We start from the raw sequence: 16,206 nt of genomic DNA on the forward strand, positions 1-16,206 counted from the left end.
TTTCCATGAGAAACCCGTGCCCTGCGCACTCCTACTCCCTCAGACACTGCCCCCCCCAAACGCTCGGCCGACTTCAAGGACGGATGCGGTGTTCCTTTTCCGTTTGGGGCAGAACTTCGATTCGTTTTTAGCTGTATTTTGTCTGACCTCCGTGCTCCTTCCGGCACCTCCGCTGCCCAGAGCCGCGGCCGACGCCCCCGCTGCCACCGACTGTCCTGTCCCGCCCGCCCCTTGCCGACCTGACCCCGCTCCTGCTCGCCCCCGCCCGCAGAGGCAGGGCCAGGCGCCGCCGGAGGGGGCAGTCACGGAGCAGCGACCACCGGGCTGCCAGCCCGAACGCCGGGCGGCCCGGCCTGGCCCGCCTGCGCGCCCCGCACCGCTCCCGCGTCTCCCAGCCCGCCTGCCCGCCCCGCACCGACCCTTCTCCCGCGCCTCCCGGCCCCGTCACCCCCGCCAGGCGGCGCCCGCGGCGGAAGCGGCGCTCTAGCCCTGCCGCCTCGGTGGTGCGGTCTCTACGGCGCCCGCACCGCTTACCCGCGCGGCCCCGCCCCCCGCGGTCACACCACTCGCTCGGCCGGCGCTGCGTCAGCCAGACAAGATGGAGACCGCCGAGGAAGGTACCGCGCTCGCCCCGCGCCCGCCGCCGGCCCCCCTCTCCCCCGGCGGGCGGGGGCTTTCCCCGTCCTGCCTCGAAGGGTGGAGGGGCGGGGGGCGGAGGAGGTGTCCCTGGGCCCCGTAGCCGCTGCGCTGGCCGGGGGCTGTTTACGGCCGGAGGGGCTTCGCGTACCGGGGCTGCAGGTGCCCGGGCCGCCGCCCCCACCCCCGGCAGACCGGCGGGCCCGGCAGAGGAGGGGCGGGGGGGGGGGGGGGGGGGGGGCGGAAGCGGGGAGCGGCGCGCGCGCGCGCGGGGGGTGCCCCTTACATAACCGCGGCCGCTGCGAACCGGGCGGTGCGGGGAGGGCGGCGCTGTGGTAACACCCCGCGCAGGGCTGGCCGTTACCGGGCACCCGCCGGTGCGCGCTCCTGCCGGTGCGCGCTCCCGCGGCCGGGGCTCTGCGGGGAGGGGGGAGGGGGGCTCGGGGCCGCGGAAGGAGGCGGCGGCGCGAAAGGCAGAAGCTGGAGCGCTTCCGCGGGGGCAGCGGGAGCGGCTGTGAGGAGGGGGCTGCCCCGGGCCGCCGGGAATCTTCGCCGGGTCCGGTTGTCTCTTGACCGGCAGCCACGGTCGCACCGCTCCGCAGCTTAGCGAGCCCTGCGTTTCCGCTGTCGGGTGGGTGGCGATAGCGGCCTGGGCCGCTGCCGCGGGGTTAGCGTCGGTGCGTGCGCCGGGAAGGGCGTCTGAGCCGCCGGCGTGGTACCGTGGTGCAGGAGCCGGCGTGCTTCTCTGCGTCTGCTGCGAGAGACTGATACGTAGTCACTTCCCTCGTTTGGGGAGAGAAGTTGTCAAAGAGACCGTAGGCACGGGGTTTCGGTGCGTGGTGCCCGTTTTTAAGGGTATGGCTTTACCTGAGGTCAAACGTGGGTGCGTTTTGTCAGCACTTTCGCTCTGCTCAGGTGGTGCTGAGGAGCTGCGTAGTTCAAGCTGATCATGCACAACTTTCAGAAACCAGGACTTTGCGTCGCAGTGCAAACCAAAATAAATAAAGGATGCGTGTCGTGCTCTGTTTCTGGCAGTATTTGAGCTTTGTTTGTCATCTTAAGCAAGAACGACAAATATACATTGCAGTGGCAAGACAGTTCCAAGGAAAGTATTTTGTGTCTTGGCTTTTGTTACTTCGGCATCATTTTGAACGTAGCTTTTTGTCGGGTGGCACTTGGTTTTCCAGCTTAAGAGGATTAAAAAGAAAAAAAAAAGCTGGAAAAACATGAAACACCGGATGAAATAAGACAGCACCTTTGTAGAAATGTCCCTTGGGTTGTGCTGTGGACATCTTTAGCACTTGTGAAAACAGATGGTTTACCAAAATATTAGTGTGTTTAAAATCTGACAACTTTTAAAACTGCTTGCTGCCAACTCCGCCACGCCTCTGCAGACCAGCAGTTACTGCCGCTGTGGAGATAACAAAGTGAAACTTGGGTTGCTCGGCCCCTGGCTGCCCAGAAAACCTGGACCATTGCAGACTGTGAAGTGAATACTCAGAAACGACCAGCTGAGTTCCCACTGCTCCCGTGGTTGGTAAATCCATCTCAGTGGGTTTAATTCAAACAGCAGAGTTGGTAATTTGTTACAGGCTGTTAACGGAGGTAGTCTGTGATCATACCTGCTTTTACAGGACCCGAACAGGTGAACAGAGGGACTGGGAGGAGAAACAAGAAGGGACTGTTTGTTACAGGCATGGTCTCCTTTAACTAAACCTTTGTGTTAGACTCTGCACTGGGAGTTTGGACTTTTCTGGTTTTATATGTATGTGAACACACACCCCGAGACACATACAGGTAGCCGTGGATATTATGTTGCAGTCTTAGCAGTGTTACCCTCAAAAGCTCTGAGTAGTAGGATGAAAGTAACTAGTCTATACGCTCACTTTCCATAAATACCACTAGAATGTTACAACTTCTACAGTTTCAAACGCAGTTCCCACTGTTAGAGTTTCACGACACTTGCCAGAACGCTGAAGAGGCTTCCCAAGGTTGGAAAGCTTTAAACGCCAGCAGCAGCAGCAAAGGCCACGTTAGTGCCGTCAGGAAGGGGAAACCCATGCTCTGCTGTTGCCGTGTGCCTGCACGTCTGCCGCGAAGCGTCAGATGGGCTTCCCTGACGATCGATAGCCCGTGGGCAGTGTCGTGGCCCTTGTGTTTCTAATGGGTTTTGTGCTTGACTGAACTGCACCACGGAGCTAGAATGCTTAACTGGATGGTGCGAGCTCCGATAAGAGAGGTGGTTTACGGTAGTAACAGTCAGACCCAAGTTGCAGCTTCCTCGCCTGGTGAGGAATGATAGAGTTGCTTCTCTGCAGCATCGGACAGCACCAGGTGCCAGGTGTTGCCAGTGAGAGGTACTTCTGTTTCTTTCTACTTAAATCAGTTTGTTGCTGAGCAACATAATCTTCACTTCTGGATATTGCAGTGATGAACATTCTGTCAGAGAGGTGATAGGCAGAGAATCATTCTCTGGGGGAACGAAAAAGAACTCCTGTAGCCCAAGGTCATTCTTTCCAAAACACATGCATGAAGAATGGGATGCAAAGTGTGTGTGCAAGCAGAAAAATAGCGTCTATTACACGGCGGAGTTCCCTCTGAATGTGACAATAGGTCATAAGGCACATAGCTTTACATGTTGACCCTCAGCAGGGTTTATTGATTTGAAGCATCAGCTGCTTAACAGTCCAGATCGTTAGGCTCGTAATGTGTTTATCTGGATTTATAAAACCAGTGGGAGTACCTAGAAATTCTCATAGCCTTTGAAAAAAAAGAAATTTAGGTTTAACTTATTTTAGTAAGCTAACAGAGGAAATCCTTTTCCAAATAAAGAACTCTTTTGCTTTCAGTAAAGCATATTATGTTTTTTCCCGACATTCTTGAGAATAAGTGAATGATCTGCTGTGAAAGCCAATGGACCATTAACGAGCAAGTTCAGAGAACAGTGTGCTTTTAACTTGCTCTCGCTGGTGCCAGAGAGCGTTCTTAAAGCAGCGGTTTCACATCCTGTCTCTTCTACTGGCTCTAGTGCTTGTCTGACCCTTTGTGAGGCTGGTCTGCCGTGCAGAGCTGTCAGCCTCCTGTAGTGGAATAGCTCTGTTAGCTGCTGGAGGAAGGTGGGCATGGCACAGCGAGTGGGCTGGTCCTGCCTGTCGGCTGAAGAGACGTGTCCTGCGCAGCCATCTGGAAATACTCGCTAGGATAAAGGGACCGTTTGTCAGGTGAAGGAGCGGTGCTGGTCATTCTTGTGGGCAGAGAAACCAGGGGCTCTTGATGTTTGCAGCGATACGTTGCTCCTCGGTACGGCTGTGATGGCAGTACGCTTTATGTCTCTTCGTAGCGTCATTGATGTGGTATTGAATATGTGTTTCTGTTAATTCTGGGGTTTTGGCCTGCGTGAATGAATTCAAGTCCCTCTTTTATAGATGGAAAATTATTTTTTTTCTTCAGAATCACTTGAATTCTTATGCTTTATGTGTAGAAACTGTTCTAATACTGTGCGGACTATGGATATGGTCATATTGTGACTTCTTTATAGAAAACATTCCTGTTTTAATGTTTGGTATCTTTTAGAACTTTTTGTAGAAAAACATTAACTTTTGTATATTTCACCCAGGAACAAAGATAGGTGGTTCAGTCTTGAAATTGCATATTTTCAGTATTCTTACATCAGTACTTTAATTTTGTATTTTTCTAACAAATATCTCAGATGTGTATCTGTTACACTCTTGCTGGTTTGCTGAATGGTGCTTGATGGAGAAATAATTAACAAGAGAGAAAACCCTAAACTTGTCTTCTATAAAAATGTTCATTTCCTTAGTAGAAGTAAGAGAAGGAGTGAAGGGAAGGTGCCATGTGTCTGTCCATAAGCAAATCAAATCTTGATTTTTATTTATGTTTATTTGTGTGTTTAAATGCTCTGGATAACCAAATGGTATTAAAATAGACATCTATTCTTTAGAGGGGGAGGTTTGCACCTACCAGTTACTACTTTGCCCACAAAATATCTTGCAATCTTCAGTTGTAAGAAAACATCAAAAATAGAGAATAAAGAAAGTGTGGGATCTATTGAAATATTACTGAAATTGGAAATATTAAATAAGAAAGAGAAAATCTCTCCTCTTGTGACTGGACCGTAGGCTGCTAAATGGGTGGCCTTATTCAACTCAGGCAGCAAACTCCCAAAATACCCATTTCTCTGTGTTAGGATGGGTTTTTTCCCTTTCTTCAAGAGCACCAAGGAACACCCATGTTAGGTTCAAGAGTAGCAAATGGCGTGTTTAAGTCATTGTTAGACATGAGTAAATCTCTTCTCCTCAGCCTCTTATTTAACTTGTTCAAAACTCAGCTGGAATTTTTCTGTTTCAAAGTCTCCACTTCCAGGAAGATTATCCTTAACAATCTATATGTTGTTTTAGTGATAACTTTTTTAGGCAAAGAGCACCTCTGCACGTAGTTTTACTGTGTCTATTTCCTAGAAATCTTAAAAATGTAATGAGACAGGTTTTGGGACTGTAACTTCATCAGGCAGGTGACATTCTTGTTGCTTTTTCTGGTGATCTCTCAGTCTTTATGTCTTGCATCAGATGAAATCTGTCATCCTCTTTCAATTTATTCTGGCTTCATTTTGCTATGTGGCAGAGTTTCTAGAATTTTTGTTTGTATAGCTTGTCTTGCAAATGTGAGTTCTTTAAGCAGTAGCATAATAAGCTTCATGTCTTTGTCAGCAGATATATGCAGAGTCTGTCGGTCTGAAGGAACTCCAGAGAAACCCCTCTATCATCCATGTGTGTGTACTGGCAGTATTAAATTTATTCATCAGGAATGGTGAGTTCTGTGTTTGTGGGGTTTTTAAGTATTTTTTTTTTAATAAAACATATTAACATGTTTCAAAAAACAGTACTAAAGTCTTCAGGTTAACTGGTAAGAAAAACCCATTTTCAGTGGAAATGTGTTACGGGTTTTGATGGTTTTTACATGATGGTTCATTACAGTTCACAAAGAATTTAGTAACTGTATAGGAAAAAAAAGTACTGGTAATTGTGTTTCAGACTACAGTTCTGCTCGTGTGTCAGCTTTATGAAAACTAAGCAGAAAAATCAGTATGTTGGGGCTTTTTCTGCCCGCTTATAGTTGTGAATAAAAAGCACATTTAACATTATAGCAAGAAATAAAAATACTCTGGTACTTGGTCATTTTGAGGTGTATGTTTGATCAGGGAAATGCTAAAGTGAAAGCTGTAATTCTGGTCTATAGCACACATTCCATTGATGCGATTTTAATAGCCATTCTTTCACAAAGGCAACAGTTCTAAATCTTACCTGTGTGCGTATATGTGTCATATCTTGAAATACTTATAAGAATTGGGTCACTAGTGGGTGTCCATGTCAGGATATATGCTTTGAGTTATTAGCCTTTTCAATAACGTACTCAAAGAATGTACTTTATCAGTAATGTAAGTGAAGAAATGGAAGAGTTGTTATTGCTCATAGTCAGTTTACCTTTTTTACTTTTTGAAACTTACTTGATGGCCTAGATGGACTTAATAAACATGCTAATTTGTCCTGCTTTGATAGTACCTGATTTATGTTTGAAAATAAATAATTGATATATTTTAACAGAGGGATAAGGCAGAAAGATGTAACAGCATGTGTTAATATAATCACTTTTTTTTGCAGCTTAGTTCAGTGGCTTAAACACAGCAGAAAAGAATACTGTGAATTATGTAAGCACAGATTTGCTTTCACACCAAGTGAGTATGTTTTACTGCTCCTATTTTTTCAGAATTTCTTGTTTTCTTTTGGTATGTATGAAGTGATTACTTTTTCATTCAGCATGATAGATCCAAACTTGTTTTGAACTTGTATATTCTTGTTTGAATTGCAGGTTTGATGTTTATTATTACAGGCTGTGTGAATTGTTTAAAAAATGGATAATCTGCTTCTTCCATAGTCTTAACATGAGCCATAAAAGAAGTGTTATGCTGTACCTTTTCTGACTGCCTCAGTCCCATTCTTTTATTGACAACATTACAGTGTATAGCATGTATTCAGCTTCATTGATAAATTTGAGTGTTTGTAAGTCTGAATGTTAAGGTGAACCCTCAGCAAAATTTGAATTTGAAACTCAGTTTTCAGTTACCTTTGTACTACCCACCTGCAACACTACTATGTGACTTCTGTCAGTGTTAATTCAAATGATCTTGACATATAATGCAAATGATAATTATTCCACTTGCATTTCAGTCAAGATACAGTAACTACTCAGTATTACATCACCTTTTACGTTAGATTCAACTAATAAGTTAGGCAACTTATGACGAAGAACGAATGTAAACTTTATATAGTTTCCAGAGGATTCTTAGTTGCATTTTAGCGAATAGAAGTAGAAATAAATGAGGTCCTCTGTCTTGATGGCAATCTAGGCTCATTATTTAGTATCACTGATTTATTGCCTGTTGAACAGGTAAAGTGGTTCTTGTGCTATGTATTTTTCTTATTAGATTTATTTGTGCTGATCTATTCTTTACAACTGCTAAGGTCCATTCTTTATGATGCAGATATGAAATTTAAATGTTTTTTAAACTGATGAGTACCTGCACTGTGCAAGCTGCCTTGAGTTGGGAAAGGTGTTGGGGTTTGACTGTTTCAGGTGTGTGGTACAGTAAGAATCAGAGCTCTTTTTCAGGGTAGCTGGTCCCAGTTAGAAGGATAGAGCACTCATCCTATCTCCTGCTCCCCTCTCACCTTTTTTGGTTTGTTTTTACTCGTTTTTACATTGGTAGAGAAAACAGGCTAAGGAGCCAAATGGTTTAGTTCATGTGTTTCCTGTTCCAAAAATCCTGTAATCCACCTTCCTTCTATATGTTGAACCTCAGAATTTTCTGTTTCTGTCAACAATTAATTAAACACATTAGACCATTTTATAAGTGATCAGCAGTGGAATGTACAATATTAACTCTGTCTTATCACTGTGAGGAGAACAGCATATTTTGTGTTCATCACAGCAATGCTTTCAGGTTATTCGTTTTAAATTCTACAGTGACCTCTATAAGAGATGTAAGAGAGATGTTATCTACTTACAGGTTTTAGTTGTTAAATTTTTTTATAAAAACATTATATTACTTCTATTTGGAAGCTTTGCAAATTAAGAGTTCCCAGTTCTGGAGCTCCCTACAAGTTAGTTAGCTACTTTCAAAATTGCATTCTGCTACTAGGTCCTCTACAGAATTCAGTGTGCAAGACCAGAAAACTGCATTTCAGTGATTTACTAGTTATTAAGAAGAAATAAGACTTTCTAGTTTTGTATGGAAAAAAAAACCCACAAACACCAAAAGTGTATAGTATTTTCCTTAGGATATAGGAAAAAAAAGAGTATGAGAAGTTGCTTATATTTAGCTTGTACCTGGGGCTAAACTATAGCAGTTGCTTTATCACCCGACAACCCCTCACAAGCTAGGGAGTGGAATTAGGGAAAAGGAGAGCAGACTCCTGGGTTGAAGTGAAAGCAGATTTAATGAAACAGCACCGGGACCAACAAAGGTGTACACAGTTACACTCAGCCAAACGAATACACAGCCATCACAATTGACAGGAGAGCGGTCCTCAGGAGCAGGGAGAAGCCAGAGGAACCCCAGCAGGAAGCCAACAGGAGCTACTTCTCCTCAGCAAACCTTCCCCCTTTATAATGACCATGACATTACGGGATGGGCTACACCTGCCGCTAACTCAGGTCAGCTGCCCTGGCTGACTTGGGCCTGCCTAGCATGGCTGGGCTGTGATTCTATCCCAGCCAAACCGGGACAGCAGTTCTAAATGAAATGCACTTTAAATGTGTGTTACCATTGATAATAGAAAGCTTATTCACTGCCCTTATCAACAGAGGTGTTCCTGCAGAAGTTTTATCCTTGACTGACATAGTTGTTACCAGCACAGCTTGTAAAGTGGTTGCATATTACAGACACGTGAGAAAACCTGATCGAATTACTGTGGCTTAACAAGTTGCTGTTTATCATAGGAACCTTGGAATTGATAATAAGCGAACCTCTTCCCTGTGTGATAGGGTGCTTCCTCCATGTTCGGCCTCTAGCAAAGGTTTGCTTATCTTCCTGTCCCATACTGGCCACTCCCCAGACTGAACACCCTCAGCTGATAACGTTATCTTCTTGGCTTTCTGCACTGCACAGTGTGCTTTTTTTCCTACTAGGCTGTGCACAGTAGCAGCCTATGTCAGGCACCTAGCGCAGATTCCCTCGGCCCTCTCCACCCAGCGTGTCTTGTTCATAGTCTCCCTTGCACCCAACGCTCATGCAGTTGTGGTTTCCTTAGTTTACCTTACCCCTCTTTATTTGGAGAATAATGTGGGTGCCCAGTCTGGAAGCTGTATGTGCTTGTGGGAGCTGGGAAAGTGTCACAGGTGCTGGGGAGAGAATGATAAGGCAGAGATGGGATTGATGTATATGCCAGTCATCCAAAACAAAGTTGGGTCTGGCCTATAACCATGCCAGGTGTGAAGCACTTTCAGGTAAGTTGATGCACCACAGGATGTGATCGAATAAACGCACATACATAATTAGTATCTGTGTTTCCACAGACAGGCACTAAGATGGGCATAATAGTGCAGTAATACCAGCAACTCCTCTTTTAGTTTAGCTTGGTTTGCTTGTTAAGGCTGTTGCTGTCATACTGTCAAAAGTACTCTTTTGCTAGTATAAATTTCTGTGTATGGAGTATTCATAAAATATTCCTAGTGCATATATTCTTTAAGTTCTTTATGATCTTTAAGTCCTGTAACAACTTGTGACTTCTTTAGCACCTGAGCTACTAGGTTAGTTACTGTTTGCAAGGAAGAAAGGAGAGAGTAGAAGTTCGACTTGCATTTGGCAGGAGTACAAAGGAACTGATTTTTTCGTTTGAATAACAGCATCATTCTCTAAAAATGTTTAGTCATGTAGGCAAATGATTCAATTTTGAAATGCACAATTTGAAGCTAAATTTTATATGTTTTCAAATTCATACCTTTTCTGCAGTTCTTCAAGTTAAGAATTAATACTGTTAAAAATGCGCAAGCACCTTGACATACTTCCAAAAAAAGTCCAAAACTACTTTTTTTTTTTAAACACTTATATTTTCTTTCAGAGTTTTAAAGAGCAGCTACTCTTTATTTCCCTCCCCACACATGCGCTTTGCTTTGTCATGTGGTAGGAAGCACTTTTCTTGATGTCACACTAGGCATTCGTAAACACTGACCCATGAACAAAGGTGAGGCTGAATTTCCCTTGAGAAGATAGTTTTCAAAATTTCTCTTTTCTGTAGAAGGTAACATTAACATAAATATTTTCAAAAATACAAATATGGAAGTAAACTAGCCTGATCTTTGGCTGGAGATTGGGATGGGCTCATTCCTCTACTTCCTAAGCAGCTGCATTGCTGTTAAGTGGTCGATACAATGTCACAGGCTTATGTAATACAAAGCTTGTAAAATGGAAGGAAGCCACATGGGTAGGATGTTCTTCAGTTTATAAATTATTATAATCTGAAATAAGCTTTTGATTTATGCATGCGAAGTTACTAATTCAAGCCTTGCATGCGCTTGGACCTCACTGTTTGTCTTGTAATCCTCGTTTGTTACTGTTCTTCCTCTTTCCTGTTGTTTGCCACCTTTGTTATATGAAACTGTAAATACGGAAGTTTGTTGGATCAGGAACTATTTGTTCCTGTTAATCATTTGGACTGTTCAAGCTCATCAGCTATAGGATATAGCACACCGAGATTCTTCACATTAAGTATTAAATGTTATGGGGGTTTTTAATTAATCCATAAACCTTGATGCTTTTTTGATCATAAAAGCCTTCTGGATGTGACTAGCATGTCTAGCTTAATGTGAAAGCGTTCATGCTTCATAGATTTTTAAGGCAAAGAAAAATGTATATCACTCTGACATAATTGTAAAATATTAGATTATATATTCATATTTTAAAGCCAAAAACATCACTTAGTAATTGCATGTTGCTTGTAGTAACACTTGATTTATTAAGTACCAAACTTTTGGATCTTTAATTTTGTACAAAATTATCTGTAAGAAGCTATGTAATTATACTGAAATATACTGTTTGGCTCAATATTTGAAGTAGTTAAGATTTTATTGAAGGATATAATGGGCTAATTTTTTTACCTGTTCATTTGGATAGACTTTAACACAGTAGTCCATAGCTTCAGCATTTCTAGAAAGTCTAGTTTGGAAAAACATAATCTTCTGAAGCAAAATACTACATGCTGGCGCAGAATTGGACATGGTTGCTCCAGGTTGCAGCATAAACGTGCAGTTGAGATGCATTTGAGTGTTATTTCATATGTTTTGTTAGGCCCGTGGCTTGCATGAGAAGGGGTGGCGTTTGTCTCCTTACCTTAGCAGTCTGGAGCAGTGTGCATGTCTCAAGGGTGTAAAACAGAAACATAGAATGGTTGGGGTTGGAAGGGTCTTTTGAAGATCATCTCATCTGGCCTAAAGAATAACTCACAACCCCTCTTGTACCAAACCAGTGCTTTAACCCATGAGCTATAAAACACATGTTTTTTACTTATGAGTTACATAGTCTTATTTCATGATCGGTGCACAAGGGTGATTGAGGTGGCATATGAATGGCTTGCAAGTGTAATAGTAAATAGTCCTCTTACCCATAGATTTTCTGGGAGCGTGGAGATTCTGTGAAGTAGACTAAATGACAGTTTTCCCTCTTTCACCAAAGAAAGATGTTTTTCTTTCTTCCACGGTAGGCATGTTTAGGATATGGTCAAATAAATAGCCTGACTCGGATAGGGAAAGTGTGAGAAATGAAATAGGATACAGTTGCATTGACAGCTGTGGAGAAAAATAAGACTATTAAAAAAATTTGAGCCTTCATAACGAATAGTGGTAGGGGCTGTTTTAGTACAGCATATGTCAGAAGGCTGTTGCTTTTCTATTGCCTTTCTGCAGCTCTGCTTCCCTCAGTGAAAAGTAAGATGATGCACTATAGAAAGGGACTTGTGGGAGTTGTGAAATCTGTAGGTATAACATAAACTGGGAAAACACATTTAGAATCTTTATTTCCTTCTAGGGGGAAGATTTGCATTTTCAAAATGCTACTGACCAGTGACATGAAAACTACGGATAACTTTCCGTTGTATTTTATACTACTGCATAATTATCATCTATCTGACTTTTCTGCAAACGTTTGCATGCTTGAGACAGCATCCACTTTTTACCTTGTAGTGGAATTAGCCATAAATGGGGGAGGTAAACATATTTAAACTTGCACAACCTGTTCCAATTCATTGGGAGTAAACCCTTAGGAGATGGGGAAACCCTTCAGCCATTGCCTTGTGACTGTTTACTACGCATGGCTGATGATTTGTTGTGCAGGTGGGTTTGTACAGGGATTCTACTGCCAGTGTGGGAGAGGAAAGAGGAGCAAGAGAATTTCAGGATTAGGAAGAGCCTGCTGTTCTGTGTTGGTCGTTTTTTTTCTATTGTGCAGCAGCATTTATAACTACAGAGAGTGCCAGTGCTTCTGATGTTGCTGCTTCTTTTTTTCTTCTTTTTTCTTTTTTTAATGTAAGCAACAAAAGTGGAGTCTGAAACTCTCCAGGTTTGCTAATGTTTATAATTATCATTACATATTACATTATCATACCAGAACATACTGGTATTCAAGCAGCACCTGTTATTGCTCAGATACTGCTCTGATGAGAGCTCCTTTCTCTGCTGCCCATGTGATGACTAAATATCTCTCTTATCTCCTTGCAAGAGAAAATATGTGGGTAGTATAGGTTTTGTTTGGGTTTTTGTACTTTGAAAAGATTGGGAAAGAGAGGTTAAAGTGAAAGTGTTTGGTTTATGTCTTCATAAGTTTGGTGGGAATTAGAGCGTTCCAGTTCAGCAGATTGTCCCTGTTGTGTTTGTCAAAGTACAGTTGTGTGATGTTTGTACTAAATAGCCTCTGAGGAAATGGGAATGATGAGAAAGCTTCCTGTAATGAACTTAAAGTTTTTGCTTTAGTAAGCTAGAGCATTGGGAACTTTTTTTTTTTCCGCTTTCCTGTTCTGGATTTTTTTGACAGCTGAAATCTATTACCAAACTATTTCCCTGAAAACTACTTATCATTATTGTCTGCCTTCTTCCTTATTTTTTTCTAGGAGAAGCAAAATTTCTAAAGACAGCCTTGTGGTTTTCCTACCTTATTTGTGCCAATGTAATAGCATATTTTTGTTCTGAGCTGTCTGCTTTGGAGAAGCAAAATTACTATTTGTGTTCCTGAAGAAGTTAGGCGGGGCGGGGGGGGCGGAGGCGGTAGAGGATCAAAAGCACCCCCCAGAAAACAACCAGCCAAATAAACAAAAAAAGCCAAACCCACCCAAGTCCTAGTTTCATGAGTAAAATAGCAGTTACATGTCACAGGTGTGACCTGAGTATCTGAAGTTTTCTAGTACTTTTGCCATGGCCTGGGCAGCTCGAAGAAGTTGAACTAGAGCTGTGAAAGCTCACTTATGCTGTTTGAATTTCACGCTGTAGCAGAAAAAAGCTATTACTTTAATTTGCCTCTAGTAGAGATATTCTTTTATTTGGAGGAACTGTGGTAAATAATGCAGGAAATTTGATTTCTCAAACTGAGCTGGGAAAGATTACTGGGATGGAGGAAGGATGAGGAGGACAAGTGTGCAAAAGGGAATGAAGAGGATGTATACTGCGGTGGCAGGCGTCGAAGTCTTGGGCCTCAGAGTGGTAGTGGAGAAAAGGGGGTGGAATGTGGGGAGAAAATGGCAGTAGATGACAGACACGAGTGGGGGCGTTAGCTGTGAAAGTCACTGGCAGCCAACTTCAGTGGTGCAGTGTGCTCGCACACTAGGCATCCCTGTCGTGCTAGGAATTTTTGCATTTCACCCACCCGAATGTTGTAGGACATAGAAGGGCTTTATCTTATCGTCATGGTATAAAGCTTCTAATGGTAGAAGCTTTATGTATTTTGAGGTGTGACAAAGCAGAAGAAAACCAGCAGTCTTCCCCCTGCCCCATCCCCAGCTCCTGAAATCATCAAAAGTCACAGAATTGTTAAAATTTGGGGGATGTAGCATGTTCTCCAAGTAGTAGCTACATTGTTCATTTATTTGAATGCTTGGTTGTACTCCTAAAGCCTTTAGAAAAATTAGTATGTTGAGGTGCTAACACTTATAACCACTTCAGCTTTACTGAGTTAGGATGAGCATCCTTTTTTAAAATCCCCTGTGTTTTACAATCCCCTATTCAGTAATTCCTTAAAGATGCAGATTTTTATTTTTAAAGAATTTTAAACCCTCCCAACTTCCCCCTTACAAATACGTTGTTGATACAGAGTTAATAGTTTCCTTGTAGGCTCTGTTGCAGTTCCAAAGTGTTGATTAAAATGTATTTTTTGAAAATTAAAAAAAAATAAGCCTCGAAGTATCTGCTGAGTTCAGTTTTGTCTGAGTGATACCATAAATGTGTAATAAATATACTCTAGGTAGGTATTCTTGTAGCACCCATATCAAAGGTCTGCTTGTCTCCTCTGATAATTTTCCGGAATGGTTGTTCAGTGTGAGCTTAGAGATCATTAATAAGTCTTCAGTTGGCAGTTTCTATGGTACTACCAAATTGTATACTAAATCTGTTTCAGTAATAAGAAAATTGTAAATATGTTTGTGTCCTGCTTTCAATTTACTGCTCTATGTTCTCACAACTGTGTTTCCCTAGTGTTAACATTTTCAGTCCTTTTTTTACCGATTTGGCTTCCTTGCCAGATACCTGATAACTAAGAACCTTTGAAAGTTAAAACCAGTTACTATTTGTCTTATGGTTACTGTTTTGTTGTTACTTTGTGTCAAGTATCATCCACATGTTGTTGAAATGCACTGAACTCTTCAGGGTCTGGCTACTTCTGCATGTTGATACTGCTTTTGTGTGTTCTTGAGTTCTCTTTACAATACAGAAACTTAGGGAAATAGCCCTGGAGAGAAGAGTTTTTTTCCCTGTAGAGGCTTGCTCTCTGAAATTAATAAAAGGATGATTAAGAATGTAGGATTTGGAGCATGTCTCATATGAGGAACGGCTGAGGATTCTGGGGCTGTTTAGCCTGGAGAAGAGAAGGCTGAGGGGAGATCTTATGGCTCTCTACAGCTACCTGAGAGGAGGTTGAAGCGAGGTGGGGGTCGATCTCTTCTCCCTAGTAACAAGCAACAGAACAAAGGGAAATGGCCTTAAGCTGCACCAGGGGAGGTTCAGGCTGGATATTAGGAAGAATTTCTCTACAGAAGGGGTTGTCAGGCATTAGAACAGGCTGCCCAGGGAGGTGGTGGGGTCACTGTCCCTGGAGGTGTTTAAGAGACAGGTAGATGTTGTACTTAGGGACATGGTTTAGTGGTGTTGGTAGAGCTAGGACAAAGGTTGGACTCGATGATCTTGAAGGTCTCTCTTCCAGCCAAAACTGTTCTGTGATTCTATGATTCTGTAAAGGTAGCAGAGATGTTCGTTAGAGAAAAGGGAGGATGCAGGTACATTGCATGAAGCAGTGTTTCTCAGACTTTTAAGTCAAAGAATTGTCCATGAGAGGGAAAGAAAACATTTCTGTAGTAGTTCTTACAAAAATTGAGTTTCCTTATGTAGTTAAAAGTACGTGATGTTTTAAAAAATATTCCCATTAATTAAATGCGTTGAAGTCTTCAAGCTCAGCTGTTTCCAATGTAACTGTTAAACATCCAGGCAGCAATGTCTTTGTGCAACTCCTGACTGTAGTTTATCATCTTTACTCAAATCTGTCACTGATACAGTGCATTCCCACTTCTTGGCATCCATGTGAGTATGTAGAAGCTAACTAAAGGTAATGAAATTGTCGGAGATAGACATTTTCTAATTGTTTGCAAAAGAAGCAGCACTGTCACTGTTTTTCTTGGCTTTTTTAGTAGGGATGGGTTTATGTAATATATGGGTGTTGAATTTTAAAAGTCAAGAAAATTTACTGTTATGAAAATGTCTGTACGGGCTGAGAGATTTGCATTATGTTCTGTAATAGGAGTGACCTTAGAAGAAATCTTACATGGTATGAAATAGATTTCTGTTGAAAGTAAAAGTTGTTCTGTGTAAATTTCAAGGTCTCTAGGTACTTAATCAGTTCCATTCAGTTTTCGTGTCTGTATGGTGCTTTCATTTTGCTGATATCTTTTGTGTGCTGTTTGATAGCAAGTGGAATCTACATTGTGGAGCACAAACAAATTGACAATACGCAAAATTGCTCTTGCTGTTCCTTGTGCTCTTTCCTTGAACTGGGTTTATCAATAACAGACAGGGATGTCTTTGAGATAGTGCTGAGTGGGAGGGCTACTGAATTTGGAATCTCCTTTTTTTGCAGGCTTGAGCTTATTTTGTGATAATCCGAGTTTACAGTTGATAAATAAAGCTATTAAGAAAACTTCTCTCAGTCAAAAACTAGCATGGAGTTTATTAATTCTCCCATTCCATTCAGTACACAATGTAACAAATGTGTCATGTGGAGCTTTTTTGTTATTTGTTTGGGGTCAT

At 42.5% G+C, this 16,206-nt stretch overlaps 1 protein-coding gene across 6 annotated transcripts in view; it reads left to right on the forward strand.

Moving 5' to 3' along the window:
- The first annotated feature begins 581 nt into the window (after positions 1-581).
- MARCHF6 (membrane associated ring-CH-type finger 6) overlaps positions 582-16,206 on the forward strand; it is a 54,517-nt gene continuing 38,892 nt past the window's right edge. For 3 of the 6 annotated variants that reach the window (XM_086469642.1, XM_086469644.1, XM_086469646.1), the window contains exons 1-3: positions 582-617; positions 5,364-5,463; positions 6,315-6,388. In XM_086469642.1, the coding sequence (XP_086325768.1) occupies positions 599-617; positions 5,364-5,463; positions 6,315-6,388 (193 nt within the window). In that variant the 5' untranslated portion in view covers positions 582-598. The remainder of the gene's footprint in view (positions 618-5,363; positions 5,464-6,314; positions 6,389-16,206) is intronic. The other 3 variants (XM_086469643.1, XM_086469645.1, XM_086469647.1) reach the window with 1 other exon arrangement.

Source organism: Leptosomus discolor, chromosome 8 (assembly GCF_034619465.1).
Source record: "Leptosomus discolor isolate bLepDis1 chromosome 8, bLepDis1.hap2, whole genome shotgun sequence".
NCBI classification, from domain to species: Eukaryota; Metazoa; Chordata; class Aves; order Leptosomiformes; family Leptosomidae; genus Leptosomus; species Leptosomus discolor.